Below are 19,883 nucleotides of genomic sequence, written 5' to 3' on the forward strand. Positions count from 1 at the left end.
GATCTATAGGGGTTTATATATATATCAGGGATCTATAGGGGTTTATATATATATCAGGGATCTATAGGGGTTTATATATATACATATCAGGGATCTATAGGGGTTTATATATATCAGGGATCTATAGGGGTTTATATATATATATATCAGGGATCTATAGGGGTTTATATATATATATCAGGGATCTATAGGGGTTTATATATATACATATCAGGGATCTATAGGGGTTTATATATATATATCAGGGATCTATAGGGATTTATATATATATATCAGGGATCTATAGGGATTTATATATATATCAGGGATCTATAGGGGTTTATATATATATATCAGGGATCTATAGGGATTTGTATATATATCAGGGGTCTATAGGGATTTGTATATATATCAGGGATCTATAGGGGTTTATATATATATCAGGGATCTATAGGGGTTTGTATATATATCAGGGATCTATAGGGGTTTATATATATATATCAGGGATCTATAGGGGTTTATATATATATCAGGGATCTATAGGGGTTTATATATATATCAGGGATCTATAGGGGTTTATATATATATATCAGGGATCTATAGGGGTTTATACATATATATCAGGGATCTATAGGGGTTTATATATATACACATATCAGGGATCTATAGGGGTTTATATATATACATATCAGGGATCTATAGGGGTTTATATATATCAGGGATCTATAGGGGTTTATATATATATATCAGGGATCTATAGGGGTTTATATATATATCAGGGATCTATAGGGGTTTATATATATATCAGGGATCTATAGGGGTTTATATATATATCAGGGATCTATAGGGGTTTATATATATATACATATCAGGGATCTATAGGGGTTTATATATATACATATCAGGGATCTATAGGGGTTTATATATATATATATCAGGGATCTATAGGGATTTATATATATATATCAGGGATCTATAGGGATTTATATATATATCAGGGATCTATAGGGGTTTATATATATATATCAGGGATCTATAGGGATTTGTATATATATCAGGGATCTATAGGGATTTGTATATATATCAGGGATCTATAGGGGTTTATATATATATCAGGGATCTATAGGGGTTTGTATATATATCAGGGATCTATAGGGGTTCATATATATATATCAGGGATCTATAGGGGTTTATATATATATATCAGGGATCTATAGGGGTTTATATATATACATATCAGGGATCTATAGGGGTTTATATATATATATATATCAGGGATCTATAGGGGTTTATATATATATATATCAGGGATCTATAGGGGTTTATATATATATATATATCAGGGATCTATAGGGGTTTATATATATACATATCAGGGATCTATAGGGGTTTATATATATATATATCAGGGATCTATAGGGGTTTATATATCAGGGATCTATAGGGGAATATATATATAATCAGGGTCTCTTTCCACTATCCCAATCCCAGATTTGGTTTTAACTGATAATTATTTTTACCGCTCTGTCTGCTGCTAAAGGCCGCCGGTGGATGCAGTCCCCTCCCCGGGGCCGGCGGCTCTCTCCCCGGGGCCGGCGGCTCTCTCCCCGGCTCCGCCATCCCCGTCCTCCCGCCGCTGCTCAGCGCCAAGCTGAAGTGTCCCAACATCAATAGTCCGGGCAGCCATCTCTGCACTGGGTGTCACACCCTCTCCCTTCCGGCCAGAATGAACAACCAACACACTCATTGAGCGAGGTGGTAATGAAAGCAATGGGCTGCTAAATACCTCCAGCAGACCCCCTCAAAGGACTTTACAGCCCAGCCTGTACACTTTTAATTCTTCATTGAATCAAAGACAATCATAGAATCCCTACAGTGCAGAAGGAGGCCATTCGATCCATCAACAACAATCCCACCCAGGTCGTATCCAGGTAACCCTACCTATTCACCCTGCTGATCCCCCTGACGCGAAGGGGTAATTTAACATGGCCAATCCACCTTACCCCACATCTTTGGGCTGCGGGTGGACACTGGAGCACTCGGAAAAAGAGCATGCAGACATGGGAAAAATTTGCAAACTCCACACAGATGGTGACCTGAGGCCGAAATTGAACCCAGGTCCCTGGCGCTGTGAGGCAACAATGCTAACCGTTGTTCCAGTATGCCGCCAGGTTGTGATGTGAGAAACATGGTGGTTATTTAAAAGTGAGATGGAGCCAAAATTTTTTTATTCAGTTATGGATGTGGGCATCACTGGCTGGGCCCAGCATTTATTGCCCATCCCTAACTATTCTTCATTTCAGAGGGCATTTGAGAGTCAATATATTGCTGTGGGTCTGGAGTCACATATAGGCCAGACTAGGTAAAGATGGCATGTTTCCTTCCCTAAAGGACATTAGTGAACCAGACAGATTTTTTACAACAATCGATTCATGTTCATCGTTAGATTTTATTCCAGATGTTTACTGAATTCAAATTTCAGTGTCTGCCATGATAGAATAGAAACCCAGGTTCCCAAAGCATTACCCTGGGTCTCTGGATTCTAGTCTATTGGTGATGCTACTGCCACCTTCTTCCCATATGCAGGGGTACGAGGAAAAATAGCACTATGTCATGATGCTCATCTGGAGAGCCAGTGCAGACACGATGGGCCAAATAACATCCGTCTGCACTGTAAGAATTCTGCCATCCTGTGTGCAAATTGGCTTTGGCACTTGCTACATTTCAACAGTGTCTACATTTTGAAAGCACCTTGACACTTCCTGCTTGACTTTGGAACTCTCAGCCCCTGAATATTTTCAAGGCAGAGGTAGGTGGATTCTCGTTAGGTGAAGGGATCTATGGTTAGCATAGAGTCTACTTCAGATAGCAGAGTATTATTCAAATAGTGATAGATTGGGAAATATTGATGTACAAAGGGACCTGTGTTCTTGTACACCAGTCCCTGAAAGGAAGCTCGCAGATACCGCAAGCAATTCGGAAGGCTAAAGGCACGTTGACCTTCCTTGCAAGAAGACTGCGTACAGGAGCAAGGATGTCTTACTGTGGTTGAGGTGAGCCTTGGTGAGACCACACTTGGAATATTGCATACAGTTTTGTTCTCCTTATCTGAGGAAGGCTATGCTTATCATAGAGGGAGTGCCACCAACATTCACTAGACTGATTCCTGGGATGGCAGGATTGATATATGAGGAAAGGTTATATTGACTGGGCCTGTATTCACTGGAGTTTAGAAGCTTAAAAGGGGATCTCATTGAAACATTTAGAAAATTATGACAGGGCTGGATTGACTGGGTACAGAGATGTTGCTTCCTCTGTGAACAAGGGTTCACAGTCTCAGGATATGGGGAAGACCATCTAGAACTGAGGTGAAGAGAAATATCTTCAGTCAGAGGATGGTGAATCTGTGGAACTTTCTACCACAGGAAGCTGTGGAGGCCAAGTCACTGAATGCATTTAAGGAAATCAATAGATTTCTAGACTCAGTCGAGAGATACGAGGAGAACATAGGAGTATGACATGGAGGATCAGCCATGATCATGTATGATGGCTCAAAGGGCCGAATGGCCTAATCCTGCTCCCAATTTTCTATGTTTCTGATAGTGAAATTTGGCTTATATTCCAGATATTTATTGAAATTCCTAGTGCGATTTGAACCTGTGAACTAGGAGCATTAGACTCAGCCTCTGGGTTGCTAGTCCAGTGACATTACCACTACACTACAGTCATTTGGAGAGCTGGTGCAACCATGATGGGCTGAGTGGCCTTCTGTGTTGTAACAACTTGACGACTAGACTCGAAACACTTGCACTGTTTCCCTCTCCCGGTCTGCTAAGACTTTTCAGCACTTTCCGTTTCCGTTGCTTCCTTGATAGAGATCAGCTTATTCAGCAGAAATGATTGGACCTTTGACCTGTGTTGACTAATTGTTGCCTCCACTTCCACAGTCTCATCAAGTGATGGCTGGAAATATTAAATAAAAACAGAGAATGCTGGAAGTACTGGAGGAAAATAAATAAATAGTGAAGGTTTCAGCTTGGTCAGAGCCTGACATCTTTGTGTGAGCTACTCTGACAGCTGTGCCTGGCATAGTATGTCCCTCCTTCCAGGGAGGGGGTGCCCGCATCAAAGATGGCCGCGCACACAGGCCTGGAAAGCGGCTTCACTGCGCAGTACGCAGGCCCCGGAGGGCGGGGAGCGCACGCGCGCACAGTGGTCGGACGCCAGCCGGAGATCTCGCGAGCTCAGAAAGCCGCCGCTCCAGCGCGCGCCAATTTTCAAAGGCGCTTCCTGTAAACAAGGGCAGGGGAAGTGGCTGGCCTCGCGCAGTCAGCTGTTGCCCTGGCGGCTCGAGCTGCTGGAGCACCTCAACGGCCGGAGCTCGAGACAAAAAGGCCGGACCCTTCCCCACGGCAGGAGCTCGGGTTCCGATGACGTAACGGCCGGACCCTTCCCCACGGCAGGAGCTCGGGTTCCGATGACGTAACGGCCGGACCCTTCCCCACGGCAGGAGCTCGGGTTCCGATGACGTAACGGCCGGACCCTTCCCCACGGCAGGAGCTCGGGTTCCGATGACGTAACGGCCGGACCCTTCCCCACGGCAGGAGCTCGGGTTCCGATGACGTAACGGCCGGACCCTTCCCCACGGCAGGAGCTCGGGTTCCGATGACGTAACGGCCGGACCCTTCCCCACGGCAGGAGCTCGGGTTCCGATGACGTAACAATCGGACCCTTCCCCACAGGAGCGCAGTTTTTGATGACATAACAATCGGACCCTTCCCCACCGGAGCACAACTTTTGATGACGTAACGGCCGGACCCTTCCCCACAGGAGCACAGTTTTTGATGACGGAAGCTGGCGGGGACGATGCTGTCGGAGGTGCAGCCCTGTCTGCAGCTGCTCCGCATCGGCCCCGGACCCAACCCGAACCCTGACCCTGACCCTGACCCCGGGAGCGGGCAGCCCCCCGCCCGCGACCTCTACACCTTCCTGCCCACCGGCCAGCGCTGCACCTTCCGCCTGGGCCGCCGGCCCGACCTGACCGACCTGTGCCTGAGCTCGGGCGGCCGGGCCGAGGAGCTCATCTCCCGGGTGCACGCCGAGCTGCAGGCCGAGCGGGGGCCGGCCGGGGAGTGGAGGGTGCACATCGTGGACAGGAGCACCAACGGTGAGGGTCTGGGTTGGGGGGAGGGGTGGGGAGTGAGTGGGGGGAGAATGAGATGGGGAGGGGGTTTATTGGGCAAGTGGATTGGGGGGATGATTGGTTGGATGTGTTAGGCTGGGTTATGATTTTGATTTGTCACGTATCAGTATACAGTAAAATGTATTGTTTCTTGCAAGCTGTATAGACAAAGCATACCGTTCATAGGGAAGGAATGAGAGTGCAGAATGTAGTTACAGTCATAACTAGGATGTGGAGGAAGATCAACTTAGTGCAAGGTAGGTATGATGGCAGCAGGGAAGAAGCTGTTCTTGAGTCAGTTGTCAGACCTGCTGATTTTTTTTTTCCCCAGCTTTCTCCATTCTAAATTTCAAATCTGTAGCATTTTATCTTTATCCTGTTTGATGAGGTTAAAGGGTGGTTTAAATGAGAGACGGAAGGAGGCTGTAAGAAATCTGATGGATCAGGGAGTTTTAATGTAGGGAGTGGTAGACTGGGAACAGGATTAAAGGTGTAAAGGTTATTAGATGCCAATTGCACTCTGTTCCCTGATATAGCTGACACTTGAGGGAGAGAAATATGAGTGCTTTTTCTTTGTAATCAGAATATAAAACTGTGACAGATGGTTCATTAGAATTTGAATATGAATTTGGGCTCCTGGTCCTCAGTATACTGTACTTATTAAAAAAGATGTTTGTAAACTCAGAGTATTGAACAAAGATGTGAGTTTCCGTGCTGTGAGGCATAGGACAGAGGCACCTGAGATTATTCATGTGTTCTTTCTGGGTTGTGTTGTTGGCAACCAGTGCTTAGCACTGCTGTCTCTCAGCTCCAGGGACCCGGGTTCAATTCCAGTTTGGGTGACTCTGCAAACTCCACACAGACATTCTCCCCTGTGTCTGTGTGGACTTCCTCCGGGTGCTCTGGTTTCCTCCCACATTCCAAAGGTGTGCAGGTTAGGTTGATTGGCCATGCTGAATTGCCCCTTAGTATCAGAGGGATTAGCAGGATAAATACATGCAGTTATGGGGTAAAGCCTGCGTGGGATTGTGGTTGGTGCAGGCTCAATTGACCAATTTGTACACTGTAGGGATTCTAAAATCTTTAGTGCATGTCCAAAGATCCTTAAAGGCAGCAGGACAGGTAGATGAGGTGGTTAAGAAGGTATGTGGGATAATTGCCTTTATTAACCGAGGTATAGAATATAAGAGCGGGGAAGTAATGATGGAGCTGTATAAAATGCTGGTTAGGCCACAGCTAGAATATTGTGTGTAATTCTGGTCACCTCTCCATAAGAAGGAAGTGATTGCACTGGAGAGGGTGCAGAGGAGATTCACCAGGATGTTGCCTGGGCTGGAGTGTTTCACCTATGACGAGGCTGGGGTTGATTTCCTTGGAGCAGAGAGGACCAAGAAGGCTCTTGATTGGACTGTAGACAGGGAGAAACCTTTCCCCTTAGAGAGCTCAATAACCAGGGGGCACCAGATTTAAGGTAAAGGGCAGGATATTTGGAAGACCTTGAGGAAAAAGTATTTTCCCCCAGAGGGTGTTAGGAATCTGGAACTCGTTGCCTGAAAGGCTGGGAGAGGTGGAAACCATCACAACATTTAAGAAGCATTTAGATAAGTACTGGAAACACCACAGCAATTTACGACTACAGAGGGAGTGCTGGATAATGGGATTAGAATAGGTAGGGGCTTGATGGCCAGCACAGACATGATGGGCCAAAGGGCCTCTGCTATAAAACTGTATGACTAAAGCTCACACTAACGGCTGTGTCGTTGTAGGTACTTTTGTGAATGACGTTCGCATTGCCAAAGGCCAAAGGACGGAGCTTGCTGACGGGGATACAGTCACGTTTGGCCACCCTGATGCTGTGAACATCCGTGAGGGCTCCTCAGCAAGTCAGCAGGACTCAGAGTTCTACTTCCTCTTCCAGAAGGTCAGCGTCCGCCCGGCCGACTTTGATGCCATAACCGTTCCCAAGGCCCGGCGGCAGTGCGGGTTCCGGCCAGTCTGCTCGACGGACAAGTGCATGTCTCCCCAGCGGGCACGGATCCGCAGCTTCACCAGGGCACCTGCTGCTTCCCGGGCCACGTTGATCCTGAACTCCATCGGGAGCATCAGCAAGCTGAGGTCGCAGCTTTTCTGGCTGCACTCGGAGGGTGAGGAGGGGAGTCAGTGCGGCGATCCCTGCGGGGTGCTGGGGAAGTTCCAGCATTTCTCCCTGGGGGCCCGCCATTGCGGGAACAGCAGCGGTGTCGCCGCTCCAGCCCTGAAGAGGCCTTGCGACCGGCCGGTGACCAAGCACCGGCGGAAGACTGTTCACACTGTCCTCCCCGACCTGGAGCTGGAGGAGGAACTCCAGCGGTTTTCGGTGGAGGTGCAGCAAGGCCGGCGGCACTGCAAGTCTGAATCGGATCTGGATCCGGGTCTGTATCGGCATTTGACTTTGGGGGTCCGGGCGCTCTCTCCTGACCAAAAACCAACTCTCAAGAGGCATAAAGTGGAGCAGAAAGGACAAGTCCTGCCAGACTCGATGGCCAATGCACACATCACGCCCACTGGGTGAGTTCCTGGGTCCGTTCCCTGTGTTTAAATCGTCACAGTCTTGCTACGCATGAAACTAGGCTGTTTACCATCACTGAGCTCTAGTATCTTGTCTTGAAGTGAGACTTCCCTTTACCCAGAGAGTGGCGAGGATCTGGAGCGTGCTACAACAGGGAGTGGTGGGAGTGTGTGGTGACACACAGTGGCTAGCACTGCTGCCTCTCACTGCCAGAGACCCAGGTTCAATTCCAGCTTCTGACTGTGTGGAGTTTGCATGTTCTTTCTGTGTCTGCGTGGGTTTCCTCCACACACCAAAGATGTGCAGGTGAGGTGGATTGGCCATGTTAAATTGCCCCTTTAATGTCAGGGGGATTAGCAGGGTAAATATTTGAAGTTGCATGGGTGGGATTGTTATCAGTGCTGGCTCGATGGGCTGAACGGCCTCCTCCTGCACTTTAGGAATTCGATGAAACTTCAAAGATGCTTTGAGGGGGAAAACTAGGTGAGGACAGAAGAGGATGAAGGGTTATGATAAAGGATTTAGATGAGGAAAGGTGGGAGGCAGCTCAAGTGGAGAATAAGCAGCAGCCTGAATGGTTTCCTGTGCCGTGTATCTTCTGTGACAGTTTTGGTGTCTTTCATCGAGGTAAACGTTTGTTCATCATGTATAGCAAAGCCCAGTTTTAGACCACCAGACAGCTATCACTGGCATTTTGAGTTTTATAAACAGAGACACAGAATTCAGAACTATATTTGCACTGGACAAGAATTGGGCTGTGGTTGGAGGATTGTGCAGTTTTGGCTGCCTGTTTACAGTGTGTTGTCGACACTGTCCAGAGAGAGAGGCCAGAGATGAGGAACGTTGGTTAAAATTGGAGAAGGGAGATGCTGGAACAATTTTCACTGGAGTGAAGAAAGCTGAGCAGCGATTTAAGCAAAAGTTTCTTTTTTAAGACTTGAGAAGGGTTTGAATTGGGTGGACCAGGGAAGACATTGGTGGTATAATCACTGAAGGTGTAAATTGACTTGGGATGGTCAGTAAGGAGAGTGGAGAGAAGTACAGAGATGTGTCTTTATTCACGAGAGCAGGGAGCGTGAGACCACAGTGAGTAGTTGAGATAGGCAGTGTTTCTATTTAAAGTGCAAGGGGATAAGCTGCTGAAAGAGTTAAACAGCTCTCTGGGGACAGTGGGATTAGTTTTGTATTACCCTTAACAAAGAATCACCACAGATGTGCGGGATGCATGGTTGTATGAACAGAACTGCATTAAAATGGAGCATTCAGAATTGACTTCCAATCACAGAACGGTTATGATTCTATAGAAATAGGCCATCAGGTCCATTGAGCCTGTTTCAGTTCCCTGTAAGAGCAATTTAACAAAGTTTTCCCTCTGCTGCTTCCATCAAGGTTTTACACCTCACCCTTCAGGATTTCTTTGTCTTGACTTATACAAACGCATCACAATCAATTCCCAGACTGTTAAGATGGCACCAAACTGTAGTTTTACCTCTGAAGCCCTGCTTTCCTGCTGTAAATTTGGTTCCTGTGGCTGTCTCTAACTCAGAACCATTTTCTACTTTTAAATTTTCCTATACAGTACAACTTTTTGGTCTCTCTTCCCTTAACTTCAATCTTCCCAAGATATTCTTTTTGTCCCAACTCCCTGGTTGTCTGGACTTTACCTGGTTCTTTGGGAAGTCTGCATGGTTGTGATCCTCTTGACCTGTCCAGCCTATCATCTGGCAAAGCTGAGAGATGTTGACTCCCTGGCGTCCTATCTCTGACTGCAATATATACAGCTTAAAAAGTATGTTCATTAGCGTCACAAGTAGGCTTACGTTCACAGTGCAATGAAGTTACTGTGAAAATCCCCTAGTTGCCACACTTCGGCACCTGTTTGGAGGGAGAATTTAGCATGACCAATGCACCTAAGCAATTTTTTGGACTATGGGAGGAAAACAGAGCACCCGGAGGAAACCCACGAAGACACGGTGAGAATGTGCAAACCCTACACAGTGACCAAAGCCTGGAATTGAACCCGGGTCCCTGGCGCTGTGAGGTGGCAGTGCTAATCACTGTGCCACCATGTTGCCCCAATTAATAACTAAACTCTAATAGCCTCCCTACTCTAAAGGTGCCTCTGGTTGCTAAGGAATAACTTCATGCTTCTGCCAACCCATTTACTTTCCACACTCTAGCCCCCTTTGAGCACAATAGAAGCACACTTAGAACTGAGCCAACATCCCAAACATACAAATACCTTTGTCCAGCATGAATCTAACTATAGGTTTACCCTTCCTTACACACACAATTTAACTGTACCTCTCTTCTAATATTTACAAATACAAATGTAAATCCCATAAAACGATGCTGTGAATCACGGTTCTGAAAAGGGGGTAGGAATCAGCACCATCCCCATCCCATACCGACTGATTGCTGTGGTTCCCTTTCAGGAAGAAGCGAGGGCGACCCCGGAAACATCCACTGGGTGCCATCCCGCTGGGGTCAGAGGTCATGTGCAAAGTCTTCACCCACACGCTGTACACGGCGGAGCAGTGTGCTGCCGAGCGGTGCCAGCTCCCCCAGGAGGACACGGTGGAGTGGGTGCAGTGTGACGACTGCGACGTCTGGTATCACGTGGCCTGCGTCGGCTGCAACTACACGGCGATGAAGGAGGCCTCAGCGGAGTTCCACTGTGGCTGCACGTAACAGCAAGTCAGCGTTTTTAAAAAAACAAACCCTGAAGACCCGACCTCCGTCTTCCCCATTCTGCTTTTTTATTATTTTCCAAAGTTCGGTGAGAGTGTCAGACATCTCGTTTTGTTCTGCCGACCGGCTCCTTCCTCAGTCGTCTTAATGTCTGGGAGTCATGCTGAATTGCTGACTTGCCTTTGAAACGATTCCTGTTTGGTGGAGTATTTACGGGCGGCTGAGTGAGCAGCGAGCTCGCGTCACTTGGTGTAGCCTCATGGGAGAGCATGTTGTTCGAGAGAGCCGCTGCGGTACAGCTTGGACTTTGCAAAGTGCCTGCGGTTCTGATGGTTTGGGAGGGGGTAGAGAATTGCAGGATCAGAATGCTCTTGTTTGTAATAAGCTACTTTTCACATTCAAACTGCCCCGAGTAGCATTCTCTCTTATGGTGTTCAGGAGGCATTCTTCACAGGCAATACTGTAGCCCACAATGGAGTGCCCAGCTTCTGTTATACCCTCATACGTGGAGGGCCAATTTTCAGCTTTCATTGGTGTGCACTCTGTTAGTGGATCTGAACCATTGAGAGTACAAAAGCTCCTCGGAACAATCTTAACAACGCAGCATCACAATGTGGTCAAAGTCAGCATTGTTTACCAGGGAGGAGAATTAATCCCAAACAGGAATCTGCTCCCCACCCCACTTAGTGTCAGTCAGGTGGACTGCGAGTATTCCCAATCCAGGAGTGCTGCACTTGGCTGAAACTGCGTCTGGTGATACATTAACATGACAAGAGGGCTTCTGTCAGGAGCGGTTCCTGTCAGCCTTTCTAGCCAAGGGTTTTTGTGGTAAATGTCATCTTTGCCTGAGTTGATGCTCGGGGCTTCTTGGTGTTGGGAGGGGTGGGGGGAGGGATACTCACTTCAACCGGGTCCCTGAAGGAGTTGGAATAGGAGTGGTCAGGCCCCAGCTCTTTGTGACCAAGCCCAGTGAATTTCATAGACTCGGCTCTAAGCAGAGTGTGGTGGTACGCTCACCAGCATCTTTCCATATCCCCCGGGACGTGCTGTCACAGCTGGCAAAGGACTTGAGAACGGCAGTCACTCATTTCTAGCAAACAAACTGTGTTTGCCTGCTGATTTTAACCTGCATTCCTGCTTCTTCCATTGTGCTAATTCCTCTTGGAATGATCTCTGGGTCTGGTTACTGACTGCCTTTGGGCTGGGTGGTGATGGTTGGATAGGTCATATGTACCAGATCGAGTCCAAATTAAACACTGGGGAAGGAAAATGGCAGTAAAAACAACCAAGTTGTGACCCAGAATTCTAGAGGTGACAATTACTGATTGAATGGTAAATGTGCCATTAATTCTCTCCTGGGCTCTTAATGCCACAAGTGGAAGTGTTCATTTGAATTGATGCTTTTCGAAAGACTGATGGGTGAGGGTTTTATATTCCTGGTGTACCACCATCCGCAGTAATGTCACCAACTCCCAACGACATCGAATTCCAGCTTCCTACAGTGTCTCTTCACAGCAATCCGTTGGAAAAATATTAAGCCTGTTTATTTTGCCTTCCAAAAGGGAGAATTTCTGCTGCTGTCAGAAGCCCTACCGTTAATACTGTCATCATACGAGGAAACATCCCTTCCCTACCTCTTCCGTCCAAATACATTTAAGTTTGAAAATAAACACGGTGGCTGGTTTGGGTGGGATTTTTACAGTGCAAAGAATTCAACCCATCGAGCTTGCACCGAGTATCTTACCCAGGCTCTATCCCCGTAACCCCACACATTTAGCATGGCCAATTCCCCCTAACCTACACATTTGAACACTAAGGGACAATTTAGCATGGCCAATCCACCCAACCTGCACATTTTTGAACTATGGGACAAACCCACACAGGCACAGGGAGAACATGCAAACTCCACACAGACAGTGACCCGAGGCTGGAATAGAACCTGGGTCCCTGGCGCTGTGAGGCAGCCAAGCTTGCCACCGTATCACCGCTGAGTAAACGTGAATATGTACTGGATCTGGAATTTAACCGCGTTGGAAATAACAGGTCAATTTTGCAATGGCAAATATTGTGGATTCTGGAAAATTGAAACCAATACAGAAAACGCTGGAAATACTCGACAGGTCAGGTGATTGTGGAGTTCAGATAAAGCACCGTTGACCAGAAGCATTAATTCTTTTTTTCCTCTCTCCACAGATCTACCTAACATGCTGGGATTTCCCAGCACTTTTCTGTATTTAACTTCACTTTTTTACTTTTGTAGATGCTCAAAACGGGTGACACAGTGGGTTAGCACTGCTGTCTCACAGCGCCAGGGACCCGGGTTCCATTCCCGGTGACACAGTGGGTTAGCACTGCTGCCTCACAGCGCCAGGGACCCGGGTTCCATTCCCGGTGACACAGTGGGTTAGCACTGCTGCCTCACAGCGCCAGGGACCTGGGTTCCATTCCCGGTGACACAATGGGTTAGCACTGCTGCGTCACAGCGCCAGGGACCCGGGTTCCATTCCCAGCCTTGGGTCACTATGTGAAGTTTGCAGTCTCTCCCCATGCCTGCATGGGTTTTTCCAGGGTGTTCCAGTTTCCTCCCACAGTCCAAAGATGTACAGGTTTGGTGGATTGGCCGTGGGCTTACAGGGTTAGAGTGGTGAGAGAGGGCCTGGGTAAGATGCTCTTTCAGAGAGTTAACACAGACGAGACGGGCTGAATGACCTCCCCCTGCACTGAGGATTCTCCCATTCTATTCAATGATTCTAAATGTTGCTCCTGGCATCTGGCTTTGAGTGCAGGACATGCTAATGCCACGTATGTCTTCCCTTTCTGCTGGCTACATATGACTAGCACATGGATGTAACTGGCAAGGATGTGTGTCCATGTGGATTGGTCATCTTGTTGCAAAGCTGCAAATCTGAGATATGGCAAGATGTGCTCTCCTGGGAAAGAGGAGGGAGCTTTTGTTTCGACTTTGACTACACAGGTACCTGACCTTAACACTCGTGGTGTAACCAGTGGATGTCCAAAATGTTCTGGTTACAGAACCTGAACTTTATTTGAGAGAGCAGGAGTGATGTAGTCTTCTGCTTCCTCCTGTGTGAGTGGAAGAGTGTTTCTACTGATGATAATCCAGCTCACTCCGTGTCCATGGCTGTATTCCTCTCAGCCTGCCTGCTGTTTCCTGACTGTGTCTCTCGGAGCTAGTGCTGAACCTACTCCCTCCCGCTGATGGCCTTTACCCCTCTGATCCTCTCATCCCCGGAGACATCCAGAATCATGCTTTCAGCTGAGTGTAATCTCCAGAAGAACCAACAAAGGGAGTTAGAACAGCAGCAATTGAGAGAACCCTTTTTATATGAAAAGTCGCTGCAACCCTCACTAAAGTAAGCAAAGATGAGGGATGTTTCCTTTTCCTTTGTATATTCATTTTGTACATTACCAAATTTTTGAAGCACTTAATTGTGGATCTTGCTGCATTTATTTATTCTGAGGGTGGCACAGTGGTTAGCACTGCTGCCTCACGGCACCAGGGACCCGGGTTCCATTCCCGGTGACACAGTGGGTTAGCACTGCTGCCTCACGGCGCCAGGGACCCGGGTTCCATTCCCGGTGGCACAGTGGGTTAGGACTGCTGCCTCACGGCGCCAGGGACCCGGGTTCCATTCCCGGTGACACAGTGGGTTAGCACTGCTGCCTCACGGCGCCAGGGACCCGGGTTCCATTCCCGGTGGCACAGTGGGTTAGGACTGCTGCCTCACGGCGCCAGGGACCCGGGTTCCATTCCCGGTGGCACAGTGGGTTAGGACTGCTGCCTCACGGCGCCAGGGACCCGGGTTCCATTCCCGGTGACACAGTGGGTTAGCACTGCTGCCTCACGGCGCCAGGGACCCGGGTTCCATTCCCGGTGGCACAGTGGGTTAGGACTGCTGCCTCACGGCGCCAGGGACCCGGGTTCCATTCCCGGTGACACAGTGGGTTAGCACTGCTGCCTCACGGCGCCAGGGACCCGGGTTCCATTCCCGGTGACACAGTGGGTTAGCACTGCTGCCTCACAGTGCCAGGGACCTGGGTTCCATTCCCGGTGGCACAGTGGGTTAGCGCTGCTGCCTCACAGCGCCAGGGACCCGGGTTCCATTCCCGGTGACACAGTGGGTTAGCGCTGCTGCCTCACAGCGCCAGGGACCCGGGTTCCATTCCCGGTGACACAGTGGGTTAGCGCTGTTGCCTCCCAGTGTTAGGGAACTGGGTTCAATTTCTGCCTTGGGTCATTGTTTGTGTGGTGTCTGCATGTTCCCCCTGTGTCTGCATGGGTTTTCTCCAGGTGCTCCGGTTTCCCCCCACACCCCGAAAGACATGCTGGTTAGAGTGCATTGACTGATAAATTGCCCCTTAGTGAACCCAAACAGGTGCCAGAGTGTGGTGACCAGGGGATTTTCACAGTAACGTCATTGCAGTGTTAATGTAAGCCTACTTGTGACATTAATAAATAAACTTTAAAGATATGTCACCAACTCCTTCCACACCCAAGTTTAGTTTGACCTTTACTGATAACTTTTGCTGTCAGCCACTGCCTTTTTTCAGTAGCTTTTAATGCAATTCCGTATGTTGTTAGTTTGGCTGGCTGGGGTAGGGGGGCTGGTGCTGGAGGCGAATGGGAATGCTGAGTACCCTCGGCTGGGAATTGTACCACAGCCACGCTTCCTCATCCACCAGGAAATAAAAAACAATCCAGCATGGGTCAAGTGTTCAGGGAGGTAACTGATGTGGAACCATCTCTCCATTCTCCTTCCCATCTGCTATTTGCCAATTCTGCCATTCCTCCCTCCCCCGCCTGCCCACCTGATGCAAGATCGGAAAGTGGCCCCCAAGAGCTGGCCTGTCTCTGCCCCTTTACATTCTCTGCCCTTTCCCCCGAGACCCCCGGCTCTGAGTCCTCGCACCCCCTCCTCCCCCGAGACCCCCCAGATCTGAGTCCTCATGCCCCCCCTCCTTCCCAAGACCCGGCTTTGAGTCCTCGCCCCCTCTGAGTCCTCACTCCCTCCTCCCCCAAGACCCAGCTGAGTCCCCTCCTTCCTTAGAACATAGAACACTACAGCACAAACAGGCCCTTCAGCCCATAGGTTGCGCCGATCACATCTATACCTACTAAGCCATAGACCTAGCTATAACCCCCAATCCCATATACTCATCCAGAAGTCTTTTAAAAGACCCCAGCGAGTTCGCCTCCACCACCACCGACGGCAGCCGATTCCACTCACACACCACCCTCTGAGTGAAAAACTTACCCCCAACATCTCCTCAGTATTTGCTTCCCTGCACCTTAAATCTGTGTCCTCTCCGTGAAACACCCTCCCCTGAGACCCCCAGCTCTGAGTCCTCATGATCCCTCCGCTGCTGCCTCTGAGACCCCCCCAGCTCTGCATCCTTGTGCCCCGTCCTCCCCCAAGATGCCCTGGCTCTGTGTCCTTGTGCCCCGTCCTCCTCCCCGTGGCTCTGAGCCCTCACGCTGTGTCAGTGCCAATTGAGGAACAGGCTTTCTCAAAACAGAGGTATGTGGAGCGGGCTGGTGAGCTGGCAATTCATTCCATTAACTGGAAAAATCACAGCTCTGTCAAGTAGATTTGAATTTTGATAATTGACCTGGTGGGTGGGTTACTCTCTCTGCCGCTGTGTTCACCCTGGTCAGTGAAGCTTATTGTGAAATTTGCACAGTGACCTGTCAGCTTAAACTGACTGACAGGTTCGAGATTACTTTATATTGCTTAGTGGAGAGGGAGGGAGTGCAGCGAACGCATTTAATTTTTTTTCTCTGCCGCTTGTGTTGTAGTTAAACTCGAGTGTGAGGTTGTTGCACACAGTGCAATGTGATCCACTGGATCGTACTGTTAAGCAGGGATGCTGGGTGAACCAAGGTCCATTTCCAGATGGATATACCCACCTGTTGGAAGTTTGCAAGATGGGTCTGGCTGTGCTTGAGATTGAACCCCCTACCAGCTCTCTCTCCACCGTGGTCTGATCTTCCTTAGACAGGAGGGGTAGAAATGCCTCCTTCAGCAGTAGCTCAGTGGCTGTAGTTGTGAATCAAGTTGTGATGTTTCACTGGTGCTAAGCCTTGCGTTCTGTCCCTGCAAGTGAGGGAGGTGATGCTGAGATCACCACAGAGGGGAGCCTGGCAGCAGGACTCACTGTGGGTCAAGTGTTTGATGTTTCTGAAGATTATTTATATTTGACAGTGAGAAATCTGCACTGCAGGCTTTGTGAATCAGTCACAAAGTGAACTGAGCCCTGGACGGTCTGGTTCCCCCACTCGCAGGTATTTAACAAGGGGGAACAGAGTCCAGTCCTCAACCTGAACCTTGCTCACTGCAAATCATGTTTCCTCAATGCTTCCTCCTTCAAATCAAATCACTGCAAGCCTTAAAGGCAAAATAATAAACAGGAGGGCAGTGTAGAGGGGGGGGAGCCTTGTTTTTAACTTGCCCCCCTTTTCAAATAGGATAAAATAGTACATTGGGTGTATTGTTTTTGTATGGGGAGGGGGAAAGGGATTATTCAGACATAATCAGGATACTCTTTTAACCAAAAGAAACTCAGCTATCAAACAATCAGTGTATATTCTGGTTAGGCAAAGTTGTGATTTTTGTAACATGCTTTTTCTGGATTTATTCTGTGGATTTCTGACTGTTAATGAAACCTGCCTTCATTGTAACTGTCTAAATACAAATTGTAGAATGGTTTTTAACTGTATCACTGCCAATATTCAATAAATTAAAACTACCAAAGGGTGTCTCTTTTTCCCCCTCCACTCAACTTATTATTGTCACATTAGTATACAGTGAAAAGTATTTTTTTTTGTGTGTGCTATAATATTCAAAGGCCTGATTCTCCCCCTCAATTGTTGACTGCACCCAGAGGTGATTGAGAAATGGTGCCAGGGTCCTGATCTGGTGTTGTATTGTAATGGTACAGCCTGACATTGTATCATCTGTTGGGTGGTACAGTGCAATCTGACCTTGTGGCTTCAGTCCCCCCTGGCCGTGGGAGTCCCAGGATAACTTCTGTTGATAAATGTATCATGTAAAAGAGGGTAAGATCAAGCTAATGTAATCTGGGTGTAGACAGGCCTGCTAAGCATAAACACTTTAACATACAGCTCCTCAGGCCATTGTTCATGAAAAATTGCAGTTTTGGGTGAGAATGGGAATATTTAAGAAATTCTGTATGTGGAAAAGGACTGGGAGTATTGGGTGCTATAATCCTATTTGTACATGTTAGCAGCTTACAGCATTTACATACACGAATAGCAAAGATACTCTTTTTCACCCTTGTACAGCTAAGCAGGATGTGACTCCAGTATTACCACAGCAGTTAAAAACAAATTACTGTAGATGCTGGAATCCGAAACCAAAAGAGAAAATCTCAGCAGCTCTGGCAGCATCTGTGAGGAGAGAAAAGAGCTGATGTTTTGAGTCCTGACGACCCTTTGTGGGAGATATTTATAATTTATAAAAACCTGCCACGATTTTTCCAGCATTTTCTCCTGGTTACCACAGCAGTTGATTTGCAAAAGTGCCCCTTCAAGGCCTGATTCTTCCCCCTAGATTACAAACCCTCTAATGGGATGGTGGAATGGCCTGTTTTAGAAATTCCTCCACAAGTCTCACCATCACCTTTCTGGGCAAGCCATCCCCAGCAACCCACCCGAGTCTGTGACCAAGCTCTGACATTCATCAATTTGCTGTGTTCCAGTAGATCACAAAAAATTGCACTGTTGGTCAGGCAGGTTAGAGAAAGAGGATCGAAATAGTCAAATGGGAATGGAAGACAAGTTATCTGAACAGACCAAGCAGGATCATAGCGATACTGACACAGGGAACCAGTGCAGATACTGTAAATCAGATGGCTGTACAGTATTCCCACAGAGTAACAACTCTTACCAAATTCACTGGTTTGATAAAGGATATTCTACAACTCTCCCTGTATTGAAACTTCCTGGCTGCAATATTTTCCATCCCTTCTACTTTGCAACATCTGCAATTTTATTTTGATTTAAATGTGTATCTAATTTTTAAATCATAGCTGCCAGTCAACTTGATTTATTATTGATGAACATTAGTATACAGTGAAAAGTATTAGAACATAGAACATTACAGCACAAACAGGCCCACAAGTTGCGCCGATCACATCAACACCTACCAATCTATAGACCTATCTATAACCCCTAATCCCATTAAATCCCATATACTCATCCAGAAGTCTTTTAAAAGACCCCAGCGAGTTCGCCTCCACCACCACTGACGGCAGCCGATTCCATTCACTCACCACCCTCTGAGTGAAAAAACTTACCCCTAACATCACTTCAGTACTTGCCTCCCCACACCTTAAATCTGTGTCCTCTCGTAGCGACCATTTCAACCTGGGGAAATAGCCTCTGAGAGTCCACCCTATCTATTCCTCTCAACATTTTATAAACCTCTATCAGGTCGCCTCTCAACCTTCGTCTCTCCAGGGAGAAGAGACCTAGGACCCTCAACCTATCCTCATAAGGCATGCCTCCCAGTCCAGGCAACATCCTTGTAAATCTCCTCCGTACCCTTTCAATAGCTTCTACGTCCTTCCTATAGTGAGGCGACCAGAACTGCACACAGTACTCCAAATGAGGCCTGACAAGGGTCTTATAAAGTTGCAGCATTACCTCCCGACTCCTAAACTCAATCCCTCGATTAACGAAGGCCTTGCGCCTTCTTGACCACATCCTCCACCTGTGAGGCCGATTTAAGATCCTTCTGCTCTTCAACACTACTATTGTTGAAAAAAACTATTGGTTTTTTGTATGCTGTAGGTCTGATTCTCCCCTTCAATTACAAACTCTCCACTGGGTCAGAACATAGTGGCAGCATCAGAACCTCCCCTCTCTTCTAGCCGACTTTGTTTTTGAAATATTATGAATTGCAACCGGGGTGACCAGTTCTGAGGGAAAGAAGTTACTTAACATATCCAAAAAAAAGGTCACTTTCTCTCTTTAGGGATACTGCCAGACCTGAGTCTCTCCCCCAAGTATTTACAGCTCCAATTTCCAGCATCCACAGTAGTTTGCTTTTGACACTCATTTTAGGTATCAGTTGTGGGATAAATTTTGACCTGGACAGCAGGAGACCTTCCCTGTTCTGACCTGAATTAGTGTTGCTTTATTTTTAAATGGTGCTAACAGCAGCAACAGATAGAATCTGGACCATGTAAAAGACTGCACCTCTGACAGAGCAGCACTCCTTCTGTGCTGCACTGAGTTACCAGCCTTACCAGTTATGTAACTTGGGAGTGAGACAGTGACAGGGAAAGACTGTTGCTCACTGAAGCATAATTTGGTACAGAAGGTGAAGTCGCATGGGAGCAGAGGTGAGCTGCCAAAATGGACACATAACTGGCTCGGTCGTAGAAGACAGGGTAGCAGTGGAAGGGTGCATTTCTGAATGGAACGCTCTGACTTCTGCA

The 19,883-nt window shown here is 47.7% G+C and overlaps 2 protein-coding genes across 2 annotated transcripts in view; one reads left to right on the forward strand and one right to left on the reverse strand.

Annotated features, from left to right (window-relative positions):
- The window catches only part of cchcr1 (coiled-coil alpha-helical rod protein 1), a 40,592-nt gene extending 38,945 nt beyond the window's left edge, over window positions 1-1,647 (reverse strand). Inside the window, exon 1 of the mRNA XM_080182035.1 lies at window positions 1,500-1,647. Coding sequence (XP_080038161.1) covers window positions 1,500-1,647 — 148 coding nt within the window. The remainder of the gene's footprint in view (window positions 1-1,499) is intronic.
- Window positions 1,648-4,711: 3,064 nt separating this feature from the next.
- tcf19l (transcription factor 19 (SC1), like) lies at window positions 4,712-11,250 on the forward strand. Its single transcript, XM_080182079.1, has 3 exons — window positions 4,712-5,146; window positions 6,928-7,708; window positions 10,145-11,250. The coding sequence occupies exons 1-3, from the start codon at window positions 4,846-4,848 to the stop codon at window positions 10,398-10,400; spliced, it is 1,338 nt and encodes a 445-aa protein (XP_080038205.1). The 5' UTR covers window positions 4,712-4,845; the 3' UTR covers window positions 10,401-11,250.
- Window positions 11,251-19,883: the final 8,633 nt, after the last annotated feature.

This window comes from Carcharhinus amblyrhynchos, unplaced genomic scaffold (genome assembly GCF_965287045.1).
Source record: "Carcharhinus amblyrhynchos unplaced genomic scaffold, sCarAmb.v2.hapA scaffold_45, whole genome shotgun sequence".
Classification (NCBI taxonomy): domain Eukaryota; kingdom Metazoa; phylum Chordata; class Chondrichthyes; order Carcharhiniformes; family Carcharhinidae; genus Carcharhinus; species Carcharhinus amblyrhynchos.

Excerpts from the sequence above, each read along its gene's own strand:
- tcf19l (XM_080182079.1), top strand. The coding sequence starts at position 4,846 with ATGCTGTCGGAGGTGCAGCCCTGTCTGCAGCTGCTCCGCATCGGCCCC. Across the intron at positions 5,147-6,927 it reads CGTGGACAGGAGCACCAACG|GTACTTTTGTGAATGACGTT; the intron begins GTGAGGGTCTGG and ends GTGTCGTTGTAG. Across the intron at positions 7,709-10,144 it reads GCACACATCACGCCCACTGG|GAAGAAGCGAGGGCGACCCC; the intron begins GTGAGTTCCTGG and ends GTTCCCTTTCAG.